The sequence below is a fragment of the Pteropus medius genome, unplaced genomic scaffold, assembly GCF_902729225.1.
Source record: "Pteropus medius unplaced genomic scaffold, Ma_sr-lr_union100, whole genome shotgun sequence".
In the NCBI taxonomy this organism is placed as follows: domain Eukaryota; kingdom Metazoa; phylum Chordata; class Mammalia; order Chiroptera; family Pteropodidae; genus Pteropus; species Pteropus medius.
The window spans coordinates 5,140,212-5,161,272 of NW_024343732.1; the positions used below are offsets into that span (position 1 = coordinate 5,140,212).

The window sequence follows — 21,061 nt, forward strand, 5'->3', positions numbered from 1 at the left end:
ATTTGCTCACAGTAATTTGGAGAATCTCCCTCTCTTGCTCCATGCTGCATTCCAAGGCCCAGGGTCAGGGCTGCACTATGGCTGAGGAGGGTGTGGCCAAGAATGAAGGCCACGGGTCAAGGGCCAGGAACCTCATGCTGCACCACTCACGCCAGCGTCACTACCTCCAGTAGCCACTCCTGACCCTGACGTAAGCTGTCACTTGGGCTGGGCCTGGGGAGCAGGGGTGAAATCTAGCTGAACTCTGGAGAGGCAATATGGTGTCATGATTATGCGTGCAGGCTCTGGATTCAAATCCCAGTCAGCTATTTGCTAGCTATGACATCTTGGGCAAGTTGCTTAGCCCCTCTAGGCCTCAGTTTTCTTGTCTATATTACCTTCCTCTTCAGGCTTTTGTGAGGATTAAATGAGATATTCATAAAAGCACAGTGCCCAGCACCACATGCTAAGTTCACAAATATTTTTTCTTATTTTCCCTTGCCTTTTCTCCTTGTTTTTATTCTTCCTTCTTTAATTATTATGGTTGTTAATATGTTATGTGGCTATAAGCTTTAAGAAGAGTGTCTCTAGCCAGGAGAGGAACTATAACAGGTGCAAATGTTGCTCGTAGATGACAAGGGGCACATCTTACAGGTCATCTACCTAGCCTTCTATGCGGGGGTAAGTTCCTGGGTCACCCACGAATAAATCCTTTCAGTGATAAGAAGTTCCCTCCCCTGTGGAGTATATGCTCAGTGCTTAGGCAGCTCAGATTCTTAGAAAGTTCTTTCTTATATGGACTTATTTTTACTTCCATGTAAATGTCAACCATTGTATCTCATTCTGCCCAGTGGAGCACACAGCTCTGTTTTCCAATTTGATTTCTTTAGATTTTTTTTTTTTTTTGAGAAATCTTTAAAGAATCTTTAAGGGCAGTCCTCATGTTTTTCCTCTCTCTTTCCATTCCTGCTCACCTGATAGGATTTCCCAGAGCTCCTCCATTCTGGTTGCTTTCCAAATGCTGCCACGATCATTCTTACAGCAGTGTGTCCAGAACAGAAGACATTACTCCAATGAGCAAACAATGCACGCTAATAGAACTTTCCTGGGACCAAGGATGAATCACTGTTTTGAAGGCTGCCTGGCCCCTCTTTGTTTATTCCCTAAGCGCATGTGCTGGGGGTGGGGGCTGAAGCCCGTGATCGGTGATGAGCCCAGGGTAGGGTGGGTAGGTTTGGACTGTTGATCTCAGTCTTCTCCATTTGACAGCTTTGCCCATTGAGGGGACCCAGGGTGCCGCCCTCTGTCCCCGTCAGAGCTGAGTTTAAAATTGGGTGAGCAATTGGGTGAGCAAGACTGCGCTGTTCCCTTTGGGGTGTGTGTGTCAGAAAGAGAGAGAGAGAGAGAGAGAAAGAGAGAGAGAGAGAGAGAGGGAGGGAGAGAGAAAGAGAGTTTTCTGCCTGATCCAGGAATTCTCCTGGATGGCAGAATTGGTTTCCATAACGACTTTCTGATATAAACATATTTGATAAAAATAAGTTAACAGCGGAGAGCACAGAATCTCAGAGTGCCGAGAGAGAGAGAGAGAGAGAGATTTTGAGCTCTTCGAAGACCCCCACTTCCAGGTTGGCCTCTCCATATACACTTTCCATAAACCCACTAAAAAGCTTTGTTTACCATATCCTTGTATATACTGGTCCCTTCCTGCCTATACACACTATATTCCTATTCTCTCTCTCTCGCTCGCTCTCCCTCTCCCTCTCTCCCTTGCTCCTTAGTTACCTGAAGCACTACAGTATGTATGGGATAATATGACAAATTCATTTCCAATTCATTGCATTATCCCTTGAATATTTTAATGACTCATTGAATGGAGTAAAAAAAGCTATTTCAAATGAACAATTATGCTGCATTAGTCTAAGGGCTGATTATATTTAAACACTGCTCACATGGATAACAGGACATGGCGACCTCAGTGTATGAGAGCTAATTTGGCTCTTATCTCCAAATAATTTTACACCACAAATTACCATGAAAACCTAAAGGGCTTTAAAAACATTCATCAAAAGATAATGTTCCACTTTGTAGCAACACTTTATTTAAATTATTTTGAATGGGGGTGAAGGCATCTCTGGGGTGGGACAGTGACAGCAAAGTGGGGACTGTGAGTAATAAAGAGATGCGAGGGGTGCTCGGTTGTATCAGAAATGAGAGTGGAAAGTGTTGGGGATAAAGTGCAGCCCTGGCCGTGGGAGGCACACCGTTGGCCTGTCACTTGCAGCCTGGCCCCTTGCCCTGGCTTGGTCTGGGACGCGCTCCAGGGACTGCTGGTCTGGTCCAGGGAGTCATAGGGCTATTCCCAGAGTCTGAGGGGTGGGGGACAGCCCCTTCCTCCCCCAACTACTGCTTCCACCAAAGTAAGTCTGGGTCGGGTCAGGTCCTTCAGGCTAAGCCCGAATCCATCTAGACTCAAAAGGCAAAAGAATGAGTGGTTTTGTTTGTTTGTTTGTTTACCCCAGGGTTTGTATTTGGGGCATTGTCTAGAATTCTTACTTGGCTACACAGGAGGCCAACAGCCTAAAGGAAGTCGCTAAATCATAAGTGGCTGATGTGGTCAGATCTCAAAGTTGGGGTGGTGGGAGAGAGAACCACATTTGTCAAGAGCAGCAGTACTTCACTCTGGTTCAAGAGCCTTAATCTCATCGAACCCTGGGAAATGTATTATTATCATGCCCATTTTAATGATGAAGAAACTGAGACAGAAATTCCTATCTGGAAGTGGCAGAGCCTGGAGCCTCCCCTGGTTCATTTCACCCAGAAGTGCAGGCTCTTCGCTCCCACTTCAGGTGGCCACGCCCGAGTCTGGTTTATAACCAGGGCCCCTCTGCCTTGTCTCCATCACCAAATGCTTGTTAGGACTCTTAGATCTAAACCTACATGCTCTTAGGGAGCATAAGCCATGCCTTCCAGATGTTTATTCCTTAAAATGGGCCCTCACAGTACAGGACAAAGCGTGCGTAGACAAGTGCACAAATAGCGGCAGCAAAACTAAAAACACAGGTCTAAATAAAGAAGTTAGCGAATTAATTTTATTTCCTTGGCTTGGCCTCTTTGTCTGAACTCGTGGTTCCGATAAAAATTGTTTCTTCTTCATCTATTTATCATCATTGGTTTGCTTCTGAGCGTATAGAAAATCGGATCACATAAATACATATATTTAAATTTCGACAGATCTACTCAATTGATTAAGAACAAGGATAATTTTGCCGCTTTCTATCGTGCCTCTCTCCGGGGAGGCTTCTCCTCTTTGTATTTGTAATTTCCTTTTCCCTCGTCTCAATCCTGAAGAGCAAGCATCTGTGTCGGTTTTACAGACGAGAAGCCGCAGTCTCAGAGAGGTCAAGTAATTTGTCTGCGATCACCCAGGAGTGGGAGCGATAATTCAAACACAAGAGTCCTGACACGTGCTACCCACATAACTGGAAAGCAAGAGGCTACGATCCTAGCCCCGTTCATTGGGTTTCTCACTCATCTGATTCGCACTTAGAGATCCTTTAAAGAAACACCTCTCATTACGGGAAAATCCAACCCTATAGAAAATTGTCGACAGAACAATGAACCCTTAGAGGTCCTTTTAATTCAACCCAGAATTGGTTGCACTTACATCTGCCAAAGGCTGAGGTCACTGAATGAAAGGGAAATGTGAACTTGCCGTTTCCTTTTCTTTTTAAAACAAAAAAGATATTCAGGACACATTTTAGAATCATTGACGGTTTCTAGGAAGATTTTCTTTTCTGGAAGAAAAAAGGTACTCTTGTCTCCTTAATTGTTCTTAGCGTTCTTTGTCACCAATCATGATATTCTTTGCGGAAAGTATTAATATACCATCTTCCTGTGTTCAATATTCCCATTAACAATAAAAAGTCTAATGAAAATACCTGCATGAAAAGCTCTGAGCGCTAATTTCAGGGACAAATAGGAGATGAGCCAATAAGCACCTCTTCTGAAACGAACGATGCAAATGAATTGATATCTTAATTAGGCTTTAGCAGGAGGATGGTTAGATTGAATCAGAACTGAAAACCATCTTAAAAGAAAAGCTGAGGACATGGCCCCGGGGGTGGGGGTGGGGTGGGGAGAAAGATGCTGTATGTGTCAGTGCTCTGCTGGAAATCTCTTTTGCTCAGGAGGGATTTTCAAAGAGGAGGCCGAGAAGGATACACACTTTATGTATCAGTCCCTGCCTGCTCGAGCTGCAGCCTCCTTCTTCTGCCTCACCCGAACGGGAGCCCTTGGAGGGCAGAGACAGCCAGCCTCTGATTTGTCTGCGTCCGTAACCTCAGAGCTAGCGTGGTGCCTGACTTCAAGCAACAACGATAATATCACGATGAAAGGCCATTCAGAGCTTACTATACATTCTGTGTACTGTTCTAAGTGCTTGACTTAAAATAACTCATTTAAGCTTCCTAACAACAGTATGAGGTAGGGACTGATACCCCCCACTTCACGAGTCAGCATACTGAGACACGGGTTGAGCAACTTGCCCCCTGAAATCGCATACCTAATACAGGTAGGTTCAGATTAGAACTACAGCAGTCTGGCTCCAGATTCCTTGCTCTTCAGCTCTATGTCATAGCAAATAATGGTCAATCCATGTTTTTGGAATTAAAGCAACAAAGGGTACCATGTATGCCTGGTCCCTACTGATGGGCTTCTGTCCAGTTCTTAGATTAATTTAAAAATGACTCTGTCCTAGACCCTGCCAGCCTTTCTGTGTGGGGGCTGCAGATGCTTCCTTTATTCCTAAGAACTGGCTGCTCTCCTGTTTTAACCTGCACAGAGAGTCTCAAAATTGTCCCTACCGAGGGGGTCCCCCAGGCACGGCCCAGTCCACCACCCAGTTAGTCCTGGGCCCCTAATATCTAGGCCAGCCGAGGTGCCACCAAGTTTGCCTCTGTGGCCATTGTGAATTGCAGGACCACTGTCACTCCATGTCTGCAGTGACTTTATGGTATGCCTTATTGCTGAGGCTACTAACTGCTGAGAGTAATGATAATATGTAGGGTTTACTTTTATGAGGTTCAAAACTCAGATGCATTTAATTTACCAAGATAGCATCCCCTGGAGAGGTTCCCCAGACCATCTACCCAGAAAAGGTAACTGGAAGTAGGGTCCTGGCATGGTGAGGGAAGCACAGAAATCATGTTTCCTGTCCTGTGGAGAGAGTATGGTGGCCCCCCTCTGCCATAGTGGAGCTGATGGGAGCCACGTGCTGTGAACCCAGACCACACGGAACGGGAGGAAGGGCGTGCGGTTTGGAGTTGGGGTCGTGGATTGAAGACCCACCTCTACAACCCACTAGATGAGAGACTGTGTCATTCAATTGCTCTACGTCTTGCTTCACCCATCCAAAAAATGGGGATAACGCCCAGTTCACAAAGTGATTTTGGGGATCAAAAGAAAGTTTCAAAGTGTTTTTCGTTTGAAAATTGCTCCACAAATTGGGTGATATTAACGACAACCAAGGCATCCTGACACGGAACTCTTCAGCTTTCCTTCAAGCTGCTGAACTACCCCTGGATGCCTGTTAAACTCAGACGCTGCATCTTCTCCAGACTGACTGAAGTGGTGCCCAGGAATCTGCATTTTTACAAGCTGATTCGAATGTGCTCTAATATTTGAGACCACTCAGCAGCAGCTAACACCTACACAAAGGAAATGCTTCTGGGTGTGATTAGAGCTCTGTCTTCCTTTGGCCAAGGGCCATAGCCTGAGACCCAAATGGGCCTGGTTTACATGGGCTTTGGGGCTGATGGAATTCGGGGGCTGGTGGGCAGGCCAAGCAGATACAGCTGAGAGCCCCTGCTTCCTGCTGGCCCCTCAGATCATGGAAAGTAGGTGAAAATGTGACTGAAACCCAAGCCTCCACCAGCCTGAATGGGAAGGCTGAGGGCCGCACCCGGGCAGGTGGCCGTGGTAAGCTCTGTGGTTTAGCGGTCTTGCCGGACAGCTGCCACCTGCCACCTGCCACCTGCTCTACTTCTGACCTGGGCTACTGAGGCAGAACCCATATCTGCACCACAAGGCTTATGTGAGAGAACTGTCTTGAGTGAGTATTGGGGTGAAGGCAGTGGCCGGAGGGGATTTTGGGCTTGTTAGAGAGACAGCCTCGTGGCCCCTGGGCCCCTCGGTGCTGAAGTTTTTCCATCTACTACAGCTTCCGATCTCAGAATTGCCCAGTAGAACCCTCTTACAGAGAGCCTTGTGCAAGGGGTGGACTATAAATGTGACGTCCAGGGCCACACTCTTTTCTTGAGAGTTTCAGCCTCTTGTGACTGTCAGGGAGTCCCAGGCACAGAGAATGGCAACACTCTGGCTTGGGACAGGATCCAGCATCTTTCTGTTTTGTGCCCTCAGTTCCCCTCCCTGCCCCGATGGCATGAAACTCCGGTTCTGCCCCTTCACATGCTTATGGTATTCCCAAGGCTCTTTGTCAGGCCGAGGGGGGGCTTGGAAGGGCAGTGTGGGAGCTTTCCCTCGGGACCTTGTTCACCTGAACATCTGGCAAAGGGCCTGTGGTCACTGGGAAGGGTTAGGTGCCAGGGTAACTCTCCCATGCCCGGACGCTAATGGCCGTGAGAACTGCCTTGCTCAGGAGTGTCAGTAACTAGTTCAGAGGATACCCCTTCTTCTGCCCCATAGCTCTAGAAGGAAGAACACAAGTTCCTTATATCTGGCGCCCTCTATGTTTTCCAAAATGCTCTCAGTATGATGCTTTTGCATTGGATCATCATGACGACTGCCTAGAGGGAGTAACAGGGCTCTTACCTTACAGACAAAGACCGTCCAGAGAGATTTCAAGTGACTCGATAAAGTCAATGAGTTGGAAACCAGCCAAGCCTGAATCCAAACTTCACATTTCTAGTTCTGGGTTCCCACTACCTAACGAGATCGATGCCCTTGCACGCTATGCAAAGGTCATCCATGGGCTTTGTAGGCAGAGATGCACAAGTGCTTGAAGCTACTGGGGATTTTCCCAAAGTGCGGTGCCAGGCACTTGTGAACAAAATGTTCCCTAGTCAAATGAGATTGGAAAATAAGTGCATACTATATAGCGCATATTAAAATACTGAAAGCTCTAAAAAGCCCTTCAGTGAGGAATGGGGTTAAGTCAATTTAACCCATAACTTGTCTGGCAGTAGAACCTTTCCCCTCCCCTGCAACATAATGCCTATTGACAATCTACTAGATTTGTGTTCCTCAGACCTGCTCCTTCACAAATGTGACAGCAAAGGGACAAAGACGAAGAGAAGCCATTTGTTCCGGTCAAGGAAGAGAAATTGCCACGCCTCCTCCATGCCCCAGGGGAGCAGGGGCTCCTGCAGGATCCCCCCCTGCCGGCCAGTTCTGCTTCCCCGACTGCACAGAATCCCCCCGGTGCCCCTAGATCCAGGACCCTGGCATTGGTGTGCCAGAGCCAATTGTTACGTTTTTAGAAATCTTGTGAGTCAGTTGTTAAATCGTCAGTAGCTTGAAATTGGCCATGGCGGGAGTTTTACACTGCAGAAATCAGCAAATACTACAAATCAGGGCTCCTTCCCCTGTGATCCTGAGAGCCCATTAATCTGTGCACCACTGATCCTAGGACATTTTTTTGAAATTATTAGAAAACTTGAGAGGGGCTGTGACAGCTAGGTGCTGGGGGCCACCTGACACAGAAGTCCTTGCTCATCGGGGTCCCCAACCCTCGTGAGTAAGAGCTGAGAACTGCACAGAATGATAACCCCAAATAAATCAGAAAGTGCCTCCTAGCCTGCTTACCTTGATATTTGTCACCAGCCAATGTCTCCAGAACCGAGCTTTGGGGAAAGACTTGCTAGGGGCATCTGGGTCCACCATCACCAGGATATAGGTTGCATCCTGTAACACATTCACCAAAAAGAAATGTAGCATCATGGCTAGAATCCTGATAGAAAAACTATCAGGTGCAGACCCTCCTTTTACCTCTATTCCAGCTGAGAATGGCTGACCAATCCCTATAGCTTCCGACTCAGGTCATCCTGGTTCTCATGATATCGCTCTTATGTCACATGTTTATTTCCAGAGAAATAAAGTCTATGAAGAAGACAGCTTAATAATTTGGCTTCCTCTTTATGAAGGAGAATAAATCAAACAAGCATATTTGCTAAGCACTGGAAGTCTCTAGCATCGTGCTAGGTGCTATGGAAGAAAGGAAGAAACTTAAAACAGGACTTCTGCTCTAAAGAATTGTAGTTGGAGTGACTTATCCATTAATTCAGCAAATACAGGAGAACTGACTCTGGATCAGGAATCATACTAATTAAAATAAATACTAGGATTCATTATCTCTTCATTCACTATTCCTTCAGCAAGCATTTACTGGACACCTAGTGTGTGCCTGAAACTGTTCTAGGTGCTAAGAATCCAACAGAGAATAAAGACAGTGTGATCCATACTCCATACTTTCAGGAAGCTTTTATTCTAGGTAAGAAACACAGATTTAAAAACAAACAACAAACAAACAAACAAACAAACAAAACAAAAAACCCACCCCTGCCTCAAAAAATCCCAAGAAAATATCAGCTTGTGATTAGTGATCAGCCATGATTAAAATAAAATAGGGTAGGGTGAGCCAGAGTAAGCATCCCGAGAAGAGGAAACAGCTTCTACAAAGGCCTACAGGTGGGAAAAAGTTAGGGTCTGAGCAATGGAAAGAATGCCATGTGACTAGGGGCAAGCAACGGGGTTGGGGGGTGGGGAACAGACCTGGCAGAGTTGGAGCGGTGGGCAGGGCTAGACCACAATGACTTTGTAGCCCAGATGAAGAGTAGGGGCGTATTCTAAGTGCAACGCAGAACTATTGGAGGGTTTTAGCCAGGAGACTAAATAAAGAGAATGGTATGCTCTGATTTACATTTTTTTAAAGATTGTTTGGGTGGCTGGGTGGAGAATAAATGCTTGGCGGGAGGCAAAGCCAGTTGGGAGGCGACTGCAGTAGTACAATGCAGGTGATGGCGTCTTGGACTAGGATGGTAGCATGGGAGACGACAATAAGTAGACAGATTAAGGAAGTATTTTTAGGTAGAAGGAAAGAGACTTGCTGATGATCTAGACCGTAGGGCAGTGAGGAAGGGATGGGGAAAGAGAAATGAAGAACGAAGCCTGGGTTTTTGGTTTGACCAGCTAGGTAAATGGTGCCGTTTAATGACACAGAAAACACCTGGAGAAGAGAATGTTTAAAGGAGGACATCAAGAGTCCTGTTTTAGACATGTTAAGTTTAAAATGCTTCTTAGAAGACAAGTATGTAAGTCAGAGTCTGGAGTTTAGGGGAGAGATCAGGATTACAGGAGTCATTTACATTTATATGTAAATCTAGGAGTCATTTACATATAGCGGGTCCTAAATCCATAGAATAATGAGATTATTCATGGAGAGGTTAGACGTGGAGAATAAAACAGTTCTCACGACTGAACTCTAGAACGTGCTAACATTAAGAAGAGATTGCTAGAGGAGACTCTAGCACAGGAGACGGTAGAATTAGGGAGGTAAGGGAAATGCCTACGGAGTAGATATTCTGAAAGCCAAGACAGAAAGCGTTTCAAGAATGAGGACGTGGTCGACTGTGTTGAATGTAGCAGAAAGGTAGAGCAAGATGCAGACACAGATGTGACAATGTGATTTGACAACTTGGAAATCGCTGTTATCTCGGCACGACCAATTTCAGTGGAGTAGAAAGGACTGAGGTTCGATTGGAATAGGTGGGGACGAGACGGGAGATGAGGAACTGGAGATAGTTATTAACGATGATTTTAAAAGAAGTTTTGGTGTGAAGGACAGCTGAGACAGGGAGTGGTTGTTATTAGTGCGGAAGGAAGAGTCAAAAGATCTTTTAATTTTATTCTTATTTTTTAAGAGATGGATGACAGGCACGTTTGCAGGCCAATGGAAATGATCCGATGGAAAGGGAGATATAAATGGTAGAGGGAAAAAGGGGATCATTACAAGAACCAAGACCCTGGGAAGTGGCAAAGGACTGGATTCAGAGCAAAAGTGAGGCTCAGCCTTTGGTGGGAGCAGAGGACAGGGGCTCCAATGCAAGGGAATGGGAGGATGTGTGGTAAGGAGTAAGAAAATTGTCTTCTGGTTGCTTCTATTTTCTCAGTGAATTAGCAGGTGGGTCTTAGAAGGATTAGAGGTTGTCTGGCGACAGAGAAGAAGTTGTGCAATAGTCATTTTGGAAAGTAAGAAACTGAATAAACCAGAGGTCTGTAGAAAGGTTACTAGGTAATACTACATTCCACTGTTGTGTGCTTTTTAACTGTGCATTCGCAGGCATGGAATAAGTGGTAGTCGGGTTTAATTTGTATAGGGACTTAGACTGGTAAGTACAAGGGGAGGAGAAGGTTGTGAGAGAGGAAGAAGCGAGCAAGGTGAATAGAGAAGACTTCTGGGCCTCCTCTCGATCTGAAGGGAGAGACAGACATAGACGTAACTGCAGTTCCACGTGCCTGAATCGAGGGGCATTTACTGACTACTGAGGGAGCACAGCAGAGGGAGCCTAAACCTCTCCACCTCAGGAATCCAAGAAAGCTGCACAGAGTTATCTTTTGAACTTACTCTTGAAGAATGAGCTGGTAAAGGGTCAGGAAAAGGAATCAAAAGGCAAAGGGGAGGGTCTGTGCAAGGCACGAGGGTGCTTGGGGGATGGCCAGAGTCTTGGTGTGCTGGAATCCAGGGCATCTAGAAAGGAAGGGTAAATGACAGAGCTGAAAGGTTACTGGGACCAGGTAACAGAAAGCCTTACGTCTTAAGTTGTTTAGAATTTGTTTGGCAAGGGGAGCCCCTGAAATTGTTTGAAGAGATAACTGGCGTGATTAAATGTGTGCCGTGGAAAGGCACACGATGTGGATGAGTAAAAGACTAAAAGTAGAGTGAAAAAGAAAGACAACTGGAATACTCCGAAGAGAGGTTCTGAGGGCCTGAAAATTCAAGTACTAATAGAGAAAGGAGAGGCATCTGTACCGTACAATCAACAGCATGAAGTGAGTACTGGAGAGGGCGGATGCCCGCAGGAAACAGAGATGTCTAGGATGATGCTGAGATTCTGTCTCGGGCAACTAAGTGTATATCAGGAGTAACAAATTTGGGAGAAGGTGTGTTTGGTGTTGAAACATCCTTTTAAGGATGTACCTTAAATGTAACTACGAGGCTGAAACTCTTTTAAGACTTGGCATGTGGGTGGGGGGCATGGGGATGAATGAGATCGTCAGGGAGAACTTGTAGAGCGAGAACAGAAGAACTACTCAGCGTGGGACCTGTGAACTCAGAGAGGGGGGAGGGGCCAGACTGAGAAGAGAATTAGGGGGAACCAGGGAACATAGTGTCATGGACACCAAGAGAAAAAACGGTTCCAGGAAGGGGTGGGGCCGGGGTCAGTATAACAGAGCCATCAAGGAATAAGGGCCATTGGCTTTGACAATTGAAGGATCACTGGCAACTTTCCAAAGATGAATTTTTTTTAAAGAAAAACACTGATTATTGAATGTTAATATCCAAAAGAATCAGTGAACCACATATTAGATACTATGGGAAATTAAGTCAGAGAAAATGAAGATAAGCCCACTAAAATTTTCAAGAACTCAGAAGAAAACGATAAAGAGATGAAAATATTAGTGGGAAAATAGAATTAAATCATAAATTGCCCATCTGTGAATTTGTGTGTGTGTATGTGAATTTGTGTGTGTGTATGTGAATTTGCGTGTGTGTGTGTGTGTGTGTGTGTGTGTGTGTGTAATCCCACTAGAATCCCAGAGAGAAAAAAACTGTCTAATTGATACATCCAGGAATTGGTTCTAGCCAAAGTAATAAGAAAATAAAAAGAAACAAAGTGTAAATACTGTAAAAGAATAAATAAGACTGTCTATCTGTTCTGTCTTTAAATTTTTTTCCACATGACACGATTAACTACATGAGAAATCCAAAAGAATCAGTTGGAAACAATTATACTAATATTCAGTAAAGTGAGTTGTTACAAAATGCACACAAAATGAGGACTTTTTTACAGACTAATAATGGTCAGTTAGAAAGTATACTTTAAAAATACGATTTGTAATTTCAATAAAAATATAAAATATCTAAGAAGAAACTTGATGAAAATTTAAGACTTACACAAAGAAAACAAAAACATTACTGATGTACATAAAAAGAAAGCTTGACTAGATGGAGAGAGACCTACTATGCTGAAATAATCATTTGCAAATATGCCAATAATCCTTTAATTAATTAGTTTATTTAACACAATTTCAATCAAAATCCTAAGTAGATGGGTTGAGAACTTCAAGAAATGATTATAAAGCTCAGAATAAATGCAAAAAAATTTAGCCAAGGTAATATTTTAAAAAATTGATTTTTGTAGATATTAAAATATATTATAAAACTACAATAATTACAATGTGGTGTTGACTAAAGAATAAATAAGCAAAGGAAGCAAAATAGAAAATCTAGAGATAAACTCATGTTCTTAATATCAGTGTATTTAATACATGATCAAATGATCATTAACTGTGTCTTATTTAATATATGATTAAGTTATTTCAAATCAGTGGGGAAAGGATTATTTTATAAGTGCTATTGAGACAGTTGGTTCACTATGTGAAATATTCTTCAGCCTCTATTTCTCTCTCTGTTACCAAAAAACTTCCAGATTTAAATGTAAAAATGAAAAGAAATTCTTTAAAAACCGATTTGATAAAATTAAAGTGAGTTTATATAATGGAATACTCGGTTGGAGTTAGATCTTTATATTTTAATATGGGAAAATGTCCAAAAAATGGGAAAATATCCACAATATACTAGTAAGTGAAGTAGTAGAATAGTTTGTATATCTAAAATGTGCAAGAAACCATATATCTAACTATATATATTTACAGATATATTTGCATATGCATGGAAAATGTCTGGAAAAGTACACCCCAAACTGTTAAGAGTAAATGACAAGAAGGAAAAGATCGATATATTTAACTGGATATGATTTTGAAACTTTCCTATGACAAAGAAAAGCGAAATAAGAATCAAAACAATAAGCCAGGAAAAATCATTTACGAGACCTATGAAAAAAGGGTTAATATCCTTAATAAATAAAGTACTTTTAAATCAATAACAGAAAGACTAATAACCCAAAGAAAAAAGAGACAAACAAGATAAATAGACAATTCATAAAATAAGAAATACAAATGACCAATAAATGTACGAACAAATGTCTGATTTCATTAGTAATCAAAGATATGAAAATTATAAAATAAAATCTCATTTTGGCTATAAAATCGACATATATTTTTCATGTTTATCCCCAGAGTTTTTAAGGTATATACAAACAATGGGTAGGTTACCAAACCTTATGTAATATATGATCTTATTGTCTTTGCTAATCAGAAGACCAAAACATATATCATGCAGCCAACTCATGTGAGGGATGGGTCAGCATGGCACAAGAGTGCTCATTCCCAGAGGCGGACCCACATGCCACCCCCTCTCTGTAACTCAGAGGTGCCCAGGCAGAGGGGCTTTCCAAACACGGACGTGAACTCTAGAGGCTCCAAGACCCTCTCCCTCCAGCTTGCCATGTGGGGAGTCTGTGTGCGTCTGCCCCTCCCAGAGAGGATGAGTGAAAGTATTCCTTGGACAGAATATGACGGCATGTCAGTAGTCAGTCTCAAACCCTCAGTAGTACTGAGCATAGTGCCATGAGAAGGTGGGACCTGTAATAATCCTGTCTTTTATTTTCTGATACTTTGACATCTGGGGCCTTGCTGACCCTGGAGAGGCTGCCAATTCCCAGAGATAGCACGCACTCACCAGAGAACATGCTTTCAAATGCAAACCTACCAACCCAGAGCCTACATCCTGCACCAGCGGTCCCCAACCTTTTTGGCAGCAGAAACCGGTGCTCCTATGAGAATCTAATGCCTGATGATCTGAAGTGGAGCTGAGGTGGTGATGCTAGCGCTGGGGAGCAGCTGCAAACACAGATGAAGCTTCGCTGGCTCACCGCCGCTCACCTCCTGCTGTGCGGCCCGGTTCCTAAGAGGTCTGCGGCCCAGGGGTTGGGGATCCCTGCCCTACACCACCACCTCCATTATCAGGCTCAACCACTATTCCCCCTGACATAATTGTTTCAGGGCCAGGTACCAGACAACTCAGGGTAGCCCCCATGCCCCTGAGCCCACCAGAATTACTCAAATTAGCCAATCCTAAACCTATTTGCCCTGCTTATCCTGCCTCACCTGTTCCTTCCCACAAGTCACAATAAAGGCTCTCACCCATGCTTTCCCTGTACTCCCTCTGCCTCCTGACTGACCCTGGTGCTCCCCATGTGGCCCCGGGAGGCCTGCCGTTACTCCTGTTTCTAAGGACCTACGAGTGTAAACTTCTTCCTTCGTGATCATCATTTCTGTCTGTATGTCTTACCAAACCCAATCAAAACCAACCCTGGGTACATTTTAGAACAGGGCCCTTGACTCCTTATAACTTAGATATCCATCCAGCCCATTTGGAGACCACCGCAGGAAACTGGGGGGTGTCTACCATTGCATTTCTCTAATTTTTTGATATAATTATGGATGTGGCTTGTTGCCTACAGCACTTGTTTCTGAATGGGAGATTGAGATGGCCTGCCAAGGTTAAGGTTCATGGCCAAGTTGAGTGAAGAACCATCTTCTTCCAGGCGGTAGTTCTCACCCCTGACTCAGTATTAGAATCACCAGGTAGCTCTTCAAAGCTACCAAGCCTGGACCCTTGACTTAAGAAGTCCAGAGTGGGTCCTAGGCATCGGTGTGACCCGGAAGTTTCCCACGTGACACTAATGTGGAGTTAGGGGTGAGAACTACAGTCCTAAAGTCTGGTTCCCCAAAGTCTTTGATCAAATCTGCCACTGACTGAAATCTAGGTTTCTTTCTTTTTGTTTAGTGCACTGTCAGGAAAGATTGTGTGTCCTGACCTCAGCTAGGGTCCCTCATGCCTGGGGCCTGAAGATTAAGGGGCTCAGGCACCAAATCGAGAAGCTGAAGTCACCAGCACAAGTCACCCTCCGCTCCCACTGTTCATTATCATATTGGTCGGAATACAAATTTAGACTATAGTGGGTTGGTTTGTTTGAACCTCCCCCGCAAAGTTCTGTATGGGAAATCTAGTTAAGAGCCTTCTTCCTGGGGGAGGTTGAGTACAACAGCTGTCCCCCACCAGGGCTGATAGTCCTCCCCAGGATGCAGTCTAGCATTGCCCCTTGAGCCTAAAGCCTTTCCTTCCCAAAGACTGACTCACATTTCAGGCTGGCGTCCAGAAGGACAGCCTTTCTCTCCATAGCTGCTGAGAGATACTTCCTGGGCTGTGTGGACAGAGGCACCTTGACCTGGGAGCAGGGGCTCATGTCACACTTTGACACATTTGGGAAGAGGTGTTGTGTAGACACTGTGGATCTGGTATTCTTCTTCCTTGCCTTTCTCAACTATAGAGGCTGGAAAGCTAGAATACTGGACTTCTCAGCCTCCCCTGCACCAAGGGGAGGCCATGTTCTGGCCAAGAAGATACAGGAGAAAGGTCTCCTGAATGAAAGAAAAGAGTTCACTAGGAGAAAACCCTTGTTGCCTTTGTCTCTTTACCCATTCTCCTTCTTCCTGCCCGGAATATGGCTATGATGTTAGATGTGCAGCAGCCATTCTGTGACCAAGAGGGGACGAGCATGAGGTTAAAGGCCTATGTACTAAGTATGATGAAGTAGAAAGATGGGAAAAACCTGGGTCCTTGAGCGGCTGAATGCACCTGGATTGCCAGCCCCTAGACTCGCTCTTGCATGGAACAAACCCTTAAGTTCCTGTAGAAGGAATTTTTCTTCTTCCTCATACCCAAAAATGTTCCCACCTGATGGATACATCAGTTTTCTGTGCTCATTTTGTCAAGTGAGTGCCAGAGGTCGCTCTTCAGAAAGGCATCTCAATGTCGTAAAAGGATTACTCCAGTAAATGACAGAAGGCCTGAATCTGAGACTGAGTTGTTTTGTTTAATAGGCTGAGTGTTTGGGGCTAAGTTATCTGCTCTCAGTTTACTGATCCGCAAAACAGCAATACTGTGTGTCTCACACACTGGGCTATTCTAAAAAGGAAATGAATTAATAGTGAGGATAGCGCTGGCGGGGGCGGCGGTGGGGGGGGGGCGCGGGGAAGAGGGGTTATACCGTCATAGGGAGAGTGGCAGTCAATGAGGAAAAATAAAGATGATTTGGCAAGGGCTGGATGGTGATGTCGGAGGCGGCACGTGATATGGATCCGAGTCAGTTAAGGCTATAATTTGATGTGGCCAGAGTCACATTACTGGAACAAGGGGCAGCGTAGGATAAATCCTCTAAATAGAGATTAGTATTCTGATGAAAAAATCGAGACTCAGAAGGATCAGAGGATCTGTCTGAGGAAATATAGTTGAGCGATGTGAATCTTACCCAGTCACTGTGCAGCCTTGGGCAAGTTGTCTAAGCTTTCTGGGCCTCAGGTTCATTACCTATACATAGAGATTATAATCATCATCATGCTTTTCTCTTAGATTGCTATGCACACTGACTTAATAAATGGCTTAGAATGGTGCCCATAACATGATAAGTGATCAATAAATGCCAGTCATTGAAAACAAGTGAAAGGCTTCTCTGGGATTTAAAACCATGTCCCTTATCTTCCAATTCCGCCCTCTTCTCCCTGCTCAGACGGGCAGGCACAGGTTAAGAGGAAGAGGGACAGATTTGGGCTTGACTGTTACTTGCAACAATACAGTATTTGTTCGTGTGTTGCAAATGCCTCCATACCTAAGTCTCTGGACACTTGTGTAATTTAAAACATACATACTACAAAGATGTACTTATTGGCAACACGTTCCAGCATCTCTGAATCAAGTGCCTTCTGCCACCGCGCTGCCCAGTCCTCTGGGGATGACGATCCCTCCACAGCATCTGCTTGCTCAAGATGGCTGGGGGAAGGAACGCTCTTGCCTGGCTCAGCGGGTTCTGGGGTTCTGGCTGCGTGCCACGGGGATGAGGGCGGTGGTGAGTGGTGAGTTCAAATCCTGCTGAGTTCACTGTACTCTACCCACTCCCCAAAGCCCACACTCTGTCCCTCTGGCCCACTGAAACTTTCCTGTCTTAATAAAGCTGAGGGACTTATTTAAATTTCAAAGTCTCCTCCGCAGCCAAGCAGGCAGCAGAAATCATTGCGTGTCAGGTGAGGAATGAAGATATTATCTGCTCTGCATTGGAAGCGGGGAGGAGAGGAAACCGAAGGAAGGGAAAGGAAAAGGAGAGCTCGTAAGCAACATAGAGTGTAATTATCTACCTCTAAGAGCTATAGTCCCGTCCACCCCGCTCACCAGTTCCTCCTCTGACGTCTATTTCTGTGAAAGGCAATACCATTTGTCAGCCATCAGATCTAAAATATGAATCATCTTTTGACTCTTCCCTCTCCAATCACGTTCGGTTCTTTATGATTTCCAAGTTTAGGGTCTCTCTAGGATCCACTCTCATCTTTCTTCATCCTCTCTGACTCTCTTAGGTGAGGTCTGAACTAGCTTCTGCCTCTGCTGTTCCAACAGCCTCCCAGCTGGCCTTCTGACCTCTCGACTCCCTCCCTACTCATTTGTACTGACTTCTATTATAGTAATCCAGTGGAGTCTTGACAAACCAATTCTTAAAAAAAACAAAGGAAGGAAAAAAAGAAGGAAGGAAAAAAAAGAAGGAAGGAAAAAAAGAAGGAAGGAAGGAAGGAAGGAAAAAAAAGGAGAGAGGGAGTTAGATACACCCTGATCTCCAGTGCTTGCTCATTTCCATGAGTAAATTTCACATCCAAGCTACCAACATGAGGTCACAGAATTGGCTCTTGCAAGCACACAACTGCCCAATAATCTTCCCAAGGAACAGCTCACCACAGATGCATGACTTAAATATAAACTTTGTAACCTGGCATTGGACGCCTTTTATGGCTTGCTTTCAATCAGCCTGCCAACTGACCCCACCACAGCCCCTCATGTGTCTCCGCAGACTGGGGATGGTTCTGACCTCCAGCATGATTCTTGCTTCCCCACCTTTGTACCCACTAGAAAGTCAATCCCATTCTTCAAGACACATCTCAAATGCCGCCCACCTCCTCTGTGAATACTTCTTCTAAGGCCCTTCAACCAGATAAGCTATCCTTGCTGTAGAACCCCAGCAGCATTTTGTTTGGAGCTTTGTTGAGGCACTTATCGTGGTCTGCTGTGTATCTGATTGTATGTGGGCTTCTCCTGGTCTCTCTTATTAGATTATGATTTTCTTGACGGTAGGGGCTATTATTATTTCTTTGTTGTTCCTGAAGTACCCGGCGTATTTTCTTATACACATTAGGTGCTTAAGAAATATTTGTTGAAATAAACGTACCCATTTCCTCTGTCAGGATAAGACATAGTTTTCTTTTCGTGTTGCTAGATGCTAGACCGGCCTTTTGTATTGCTGTCCCCTACACTGCATCGCTTGCTATGGAGCCTTGCCTTTGTCCTCCTGGACCTTGGTCTGGGGGAGCTGAAGCCCCTGGCTCCTGAGCCAGGCCTCTCACTCACCATCTGCCTCCCAGGAAGTCAAGATCAGCCCAGCCAGACCCAACACTTCCTGCCCAGGGCATGGATGTAAAGCTCCGGTTGGGCTGGCTCTTCTCTAGGGCCAGTTTGCCTAGAAGCTAGGTCTGGGCCTCAGCCAGCCCAGGAAACTTAGCATTTGAACTAGAGCTAGGGCAGATCTGCTAGGCCTGGAGCTGAGCTGTGGCTTGGCCTCCTCTGCTCTTGGCCTGAGCCATGGCAGTCGCCAAGGCCCCTAGTGTGAAGGAATTTGAGTTCTAACTTTAGGTGGCTACGTGGCTGATGGCTGTGTTTGTGAATATCTCATTCCTACTTTGGTCGCCCAGCTGGTGGGAACAGAACGGGTAGTCATGGGACTGTCATCATGTGCTGTCCAGGTTAACATGTAGCATTTCTATTACTATTAACAGACTTTCTGCTCCTCACTCCATCTGTTCTCTGAAATAATTGCAGTTGTACAGACCATGCCTTCGCTACAGGCAAGCTCTGGGGAAGAGGATAGTGCTTTTATGAGAAAAAAAAAAAATGTGTTAAAAAATAACAGCAAACACGAGAAGAGAGTGGGAATGGAGCTAACAGCAGGTTTCCAATTTCTTTCAGATTCCGGCCTGTAAAGGTGGCGTTTTCACACTTGTTTGGGGTGACCAAGCCCAGCCAGATGGGGGTGAGTGGCTGGGCTGGTGGCTCAGACTTTTGGGGGTGGTGTTGGTCACCAGGAGAGTCAGCTCCAGGTGTGGTGGGTAGACCCATGGTCAGGCTACCCAATGAGAAGATGCTGAGAAGGGTGGGGCCCTTAGGAAGAGACAGCAGCATTTCAGATGGCATGGTGCACCCTGCTTGAGGGAGCTAGGTGGTATCAAGGCCTGGAGGAAATGCTGGGGAATGGAGATGGGCTGGTGGGGAGGGAGAGGTTTGAGCTAAACGGCTGGGTCTGTCTGGGCCTCTGATTCTCCACACACACGGTGGGCGGGGATCATCTCAACGTCCTTTTCTGTTTGGAAGGGCTATTAGGAGGATGGATATGTTATTACAAAATATTAACAATTCTTCTTACCGAGAGTCAAGAGAACGATAATGACGATTAAGACTTGGTATGTGAAATACAACTTACTAAAAGCACAAAACAAATACTTATGGATTTGAAGCACTCTGATTTGTAAGCATAGTGTGTTGGGTTTCTGTCTTTTTGTGGGGTGCTGAACGAGGCATAACCGTGAGTACAGTAACCCGATGGGTCTTTGTTCTGGAGCCTTCCTTCCAGCTTGGCCATGTGAGGGGCCCGCCTCTGGGTGCCACATCTTATCCAATGAAACTAAAAATGGTGGTCTTATCCCCTCACCCAACCTACCTCCCGCTGGATCGGTCAAGGAAGAGGCACTGTTGAGCTCTTCTAGGAGCGAATTTGAGGGGAAAAGGCAAAAATGAATTAAGAGGATACAGCCATGTGATCTCTAAGTCTTCTTCCAATTTTAAGGAAGTATTTTCCTTTGAAAGAAACTCACAAAATGCAACTCACAAAATGCAAATAGGACATTCATTGGGGAAAACTTTTTGTGTGTGTGGATTCAATACTATTCTCCAAACCCATAAGATGATTTTTTAAAAACGCATTTGGCTCAGGTAGAGAGTCAGAGGGACCACCATTTGATGATTGTCACGGTGCAAAACGTTTTCCAGGTTTTGGGTAGATCTTACCTATCTTTCTTGTTTCAAATCACCCTCAAGACTGGTCAGAACATTCTAGATCTACTTTAAAACTAGATTCAGTGAATCACAGAGATTGGTGGGGCCTTACCTAGAATTTTCAAAATATATAGGATGAAAATATGGTACCTTCAGCTGGGAGTCCCAAAAGAACCTGTTTTTTTTTTTTTAATATAAAAGAATATTAATAAATTGGGAAGGGGAGGGTTTTCAGCTATTCCTACCTATTGGCAAAATTGTAGAGTTATACTGGGAAAATCCAAATCTTCTTTGGCCAAAGATTTGATTAGAAAGAATGACTCAGTTCCTTCAGAGAATTTCTATGTTAAAGACTAGTTATATTATATTTATTTTTGGTGTGTTCGCTTCCACTGCCAGGCCTGGGACTGGCAGCTGGCTCTCAGGGTCTTCTGTATACATGAGACGTACAATAAATGTGCGTGCTGAATGCATAAATAAAATATATAACTAATGGAACTAACAGCTAAGGAGTTTACTACCAAGTAAATGCCTTTCCATAAAAAAATGAACCCTGGATGTGCAAATTGATATAATCCATAATTAAAGATTATCAAATGAATAATAGCTACCGTTAAGTGAGCCCTATTGTATTATATGCCAACCATTTCAAATCCCTTGCCCCCATTCATTCCATAGCCGACATAGAGTTTACCACTATTATTCCCATTTTAAAGATGAGGAAACTGAGGCTTCGGA

The 21,061-nt window shown here is 44.6% G+C and overlaps 1 protein-coding gene across 1 annotated transcript in view; it reads right to left on the minus strand.

The window, feature by feature from the left end:
• The window catches only part of PEBP4 (phosphatidylethanolamine binding protein 4), a 221,391-nt gene that overhangs the window by 88,057 nt on the left and 112,273 nt on the right, over window positions 1–21,061 (minus strand). The window contains exon 4 of the mRNA XM_039868112.1: window positions 7,801–7,899. Within this exon, the coding sequence (XP_039724046.1) occupies window positions 7,801–7,899 (99 nt within the window). The remainder of the gene's footprint in view (window positions 1–7,800; window positions 7,900–21,061) is intronic.